The 3826-nt window shown below is 38.6% G+C and overlaps 1 protein-coding gene across 1 annotated transcript in view; it reads right to left on the bottom strand.

The window, feature by feature from the left end:
- LOC107670183 (cohesin subunit SA-2) overlaps positions 1-3826 on the bottom strand; it is a 30037-nt gene that overhangs the window by 6560 nt on the left and 19651 nt on the right. The window contains exons 20-29 of the mRNA XM_016462703.1: positions 2988-3058; positions 2785-2872; positions 2205-2285; positions 2020-2112; positions 1767-1941; positions 1251-1390; positions 1059-1160; positions 822-970; positions 606-734; positions 288-493 (exon numbers count right to left, since the gene is read on the bottom strand). Of these exons, the coding sequence (XP_016318189.1) occupies positions 288-493; positions 606-734; positions 822-970; positions 1059-1160; positions 1251-1390; positions 1767-1941; positions 2020-2112; positions 2205-2285; positions 2785-2872; positions 2988-3058 (1234 nt within the window). The remainder of the gene's footprint in view (positions 1-287; positions 494-605; positions 735-821; positions 971-1058; positions 1161-1250; positions 1391-1766; positions 1942-2019; positions 2113-2204; positions 2286-2784; positions 2873-2987; positions 3059-3826) is intronic.

The raw sequence follows: 3826 nt of genomic DNA, 5'->3' as shown, positions 1-3826 counted from the left end.
AGAGAGAAGCCTGACACACATATATATATATATATATATATATATATATACACACACACACACATAACAAACATGAATTAATCGTTCGCAATAAGATCGATAGCATGCATTTACAAAATAGATGCTTTTTCATTCCATGCCGACTTGCCGACACCATGAATAAAAAATAACATGGTTTACTTCCTTAAAAAAATGTCTAGTGTTATAGTGCATGATCCATCAATGTATGTTATTCGATCACATTAAACACATTACTTGTCTGATTTCTTGAATTCAAACTGTTTTACCTTCTGGTAATTTCCTCTTGCCAGTGGCAGGCTTAGCTTTTTTACTCCTGACGGAGGAGCCTCGGCTACTGATGCCACTGACCACAGACATAGTGTCATCATCACCCCCTGCCTGCAATGAGTTCCTGTAAGAGATGAGCGGCAGCCAGCAGTCTTCTCTCTGCAGGGCCATCTGAAATGTCATGAAGCGCTCCAAATACATGTGCCTTTGGGAAAAGAGAGAGGACCAACATTAGATCCAACAGCTAATGAATGATCCACAAAGTGCCCTTACACAACTATAAACACCCATTCTGAGATCAATAAATGGTTGCTTACACAGTCCGCTTGTCCTGACGCATGAGTTTGGATGAGAACTCGCTGAGAATGTCAAGAAAAGCCAGGTTGAGAGGAGGATGTCCCTCCCCCTGAGGATTGGGCTCTTTGAAGGCAAACTCAATACCGTCCCTTTAAAGAGAAAGCAACATGGGGTGTAAACATGCAACTCCACACACAATTGGTTTTTCTGCCAAGAAGAAATGAATGGAAGCTTACTTGTGTAACATAGCGATGGCCTCTCTGGTTTTGAGCTGATCCAGACCAAAAGTCAGAGAGAAGCGTCGAGCGAGCTCTTTAATGCCGCAGAAAGCTGAGGATGAGCGGTCAAAGCTGGGTCCCAGATCTGACAGCATCTCATTGAATAGCTGCTCTCAGCACAGGAAGAAAGACATATCAAGGACCTGCGAGTAAAACCCATTTTGATGGCAGATATAAAACCTTATAGTCACTGACCTGCTGTAAGCTCAGAATGAGTGTCTTTGCACACTGGATTTTGTCGATCTGTCTTGTCTTGCTCATAGTTTCCTTGATGATGTCACCGTAGTCATTGTAATACTGGACAGGAAACAGAAAAACTTGCATTTAAGTGAATAATAAAGTGAAGTAATTATCTGAAAATGCATATTCAAAGAATAACAGACTCACCCTCATGTATTGCTTGAAAATATCTGCACCAGTGTTTATCTCAACAACATTGTAGATAATGAGTTTGCAGTATGCGGCCAGCAGGTTTCGCCTCTTGTGCAAAGCTTCGATTTTACCGGCTTCATCATCCTGCTGCCCATCTGTTCGAAAATAAAGGAAAACAGACGTTCAAATACTGCTCATGAATCAGCTTGCACTAGAAGGAAAACTGCTGCCCTCTAGTGGTCACCTTTTAAACGCTGCTTCTTGACAACAAATGAATCAAGGCAAGTTGATATTTGTCCAACAACTCTCCTTTTAAACTAGTCAGTCTACTTCAGCTAAAGCTCTGTGCACAACAGGATTAAGTGTTGCTAGAGTCTCTAATCTCTAAATCAATTAAACGCTTCTAAAGCCAATTTCCTTTGTGTTGTCTTAGTGTTAGCATTCAACATTAAACAGCCAGGGGCACTAAATCCATTCAGCAAAGCCTGTTAGCTCCAACCGAAAGTCATTATGCCATTAGCAGTGAAAGACCTGTGCTGTTGCTGTCTTCATCCTGGTCAATGAAGACGTGGTCGAGGATGAAATTGAGAAGATCGGACTGCAGGGATGCCTCAGGTGTGTATACTAGGGGCTCGAGAGCTTCCCTCCCACCTGAGATGATCTGATGGCTGAAGATCAGCAGCAGGTCACAGAGGATGGTGAAGGCCTGAGGGAGAACATACAGTCAGGTACAGGCTGTTTGTGGCATGAGGGATAGTGACATGTTGTGACCATTGATACAAACCTGCTCTTTGACGGCGGTGTTGACGCTGGTTAGGTAACGCTGGCACATTAGACAAAACGCCCTCATCTGCTTCCTCAGAATCAACATGTCCTCCTACAGAGACCAAACGCGTTGTTGACATCCAACAAACCACAGCAAATAAGGGGAGAGGATGAATGCATACAAATCATATGAATGGGAGCTACCTTTTTAGAAGTGCCCTCAGAGACCTTGGCTAAACTCCAAAGAATGACGTAATGTGTGCACTGCAGTGCGTGAATGACAATCTGAAACGTCCAGAGAGACATTAATGTTACCCAACAATCATGAGGCAAAAGCAAAGTTTCAGCTGATTTCGAGGTGTTATTTCTATAAATGCCTGGTTTGTCTCGGAGTAAAAATAAAATAAAAACAGGTAATTGTGAGATAAAGTTTAAAATAAGAAACAAAATCAATTGTGAGACTTCAAGATGCAATTCTGAGAAATATAGTTCTAAAAAAGCCATAATCATATAAATTAGTCACAATTATATAAATTGATCACAATTATGAGAATGGTGAATCTTAAGTTGCAACTATGAGAAATAATCACAATCGTGAAAGATGAAGCCTCAATTGTGAGATATGAAGTCACAATTAAGAAAAAAAAAGTGGCAATTGTGAAAGATGAAGTCACTATTAAATGAAAAAAGTCATAATTAATATAAAGTAACAATTGTGAAAATTGTCATTAAGTCTGGCCCAGTCAGGCACTACCTCAATAATTCTTCATTTGCACATGAATACCTGCTCAGGCATGTCTCCGTTTTCAATACCAGTGTTCAGTAACTTGTAATTGCTGGTGAAGAGGTCCCATTTGGAAAGGTCATGAGCACTAAACACAAAAAAATGTGTGGAATGGGTGTTAGAAAGTAAATTACAGCCTTCACCTAAAGTGATAAAGAGAAACACTTGATAATACTCAGGGAGGTGAGACAGGGAAGCCTTACTTGTGGAAAGCTGTGATCCTCTTCAGTGTGGACAGAACTTGATAAGCATCATCTTCATCTGGGTCTTCACCCTGTGGAAGAAACAAGCTATATATGACAACTGCAACTTTCTGAGCTTCTGATACATGGTGGCAGCATTCAGAAAGGAATAGTTTGAATTGAGTACTAGGGATGAGTCAAATTTACTAATTCCTTAACTCACTAGTAAGACTAGTCTACTGGTCTGTCTTAAGGATGCTCTGAATAATAAAGGCTATATTAGAGTCTATATTATATATTAGTCTTGTGTTTAAAAACAGTTGGACGTGGATTTTTTTTTTTAAACTGAATCTGAAATATTTTAACATTGCCTATACATTTACATACACACACACACACACACACACACACATATATATATATATATATATATAGAGAGAGAGCTAATCAGACTCATCCATACTAGGGATATGCCGGTATCAAATTTTCATGTTGCGATTAATTGCTAATGCTTTTATCACGGTATACGGTATTATCACGGTATTGAACTTTAGTTAAAAAAAAAGTGCTGTCATAATACAGTATAACAGGCTTAATAACTTTTTTCTTATAACAAAAATAACTGAACATTTAAATGCAATAAAGCAATACAGAAAAATGTATAAAGCTAAAAGTTTTACACAGATTAAAGTGCAAAAGAACTATAAAGACCAATAGGTATCCCTTTACAATAAGACCATATTAGTTAACCTTAGTTAATGCATTAACATTCACAATGAGCAATAGCTACATTTGCTACAGAAGTTATTAATTATTATTTAAAAAATACAAGTCTTAGTTCATGTTAGCTCATTAAATAA

Source organism: Sinocyclocheilus anshuiensis, unplaced genomic scaffold (assembly GCF_001515605.1).
Source record: "Sinocyclocheilus anshuiensis isolate Anshui unplaced genomic scaffold, SAMN03320099.WGS_v1.1 scaffold640, whole genome shotgun sequence".
NCBI classification, from domain to species: Eukaryota; Metazoa; Chordata; class Actinopteri; order Cypriniformes; family Cyprinidae; genus Sinocyclocheilus; species Sinocyclocheilus anshuiensis.
Note: the sequence above shows the minus strand (reverse complement) of the source record. Positions and strands in the feature narration are given on the sequence as shown.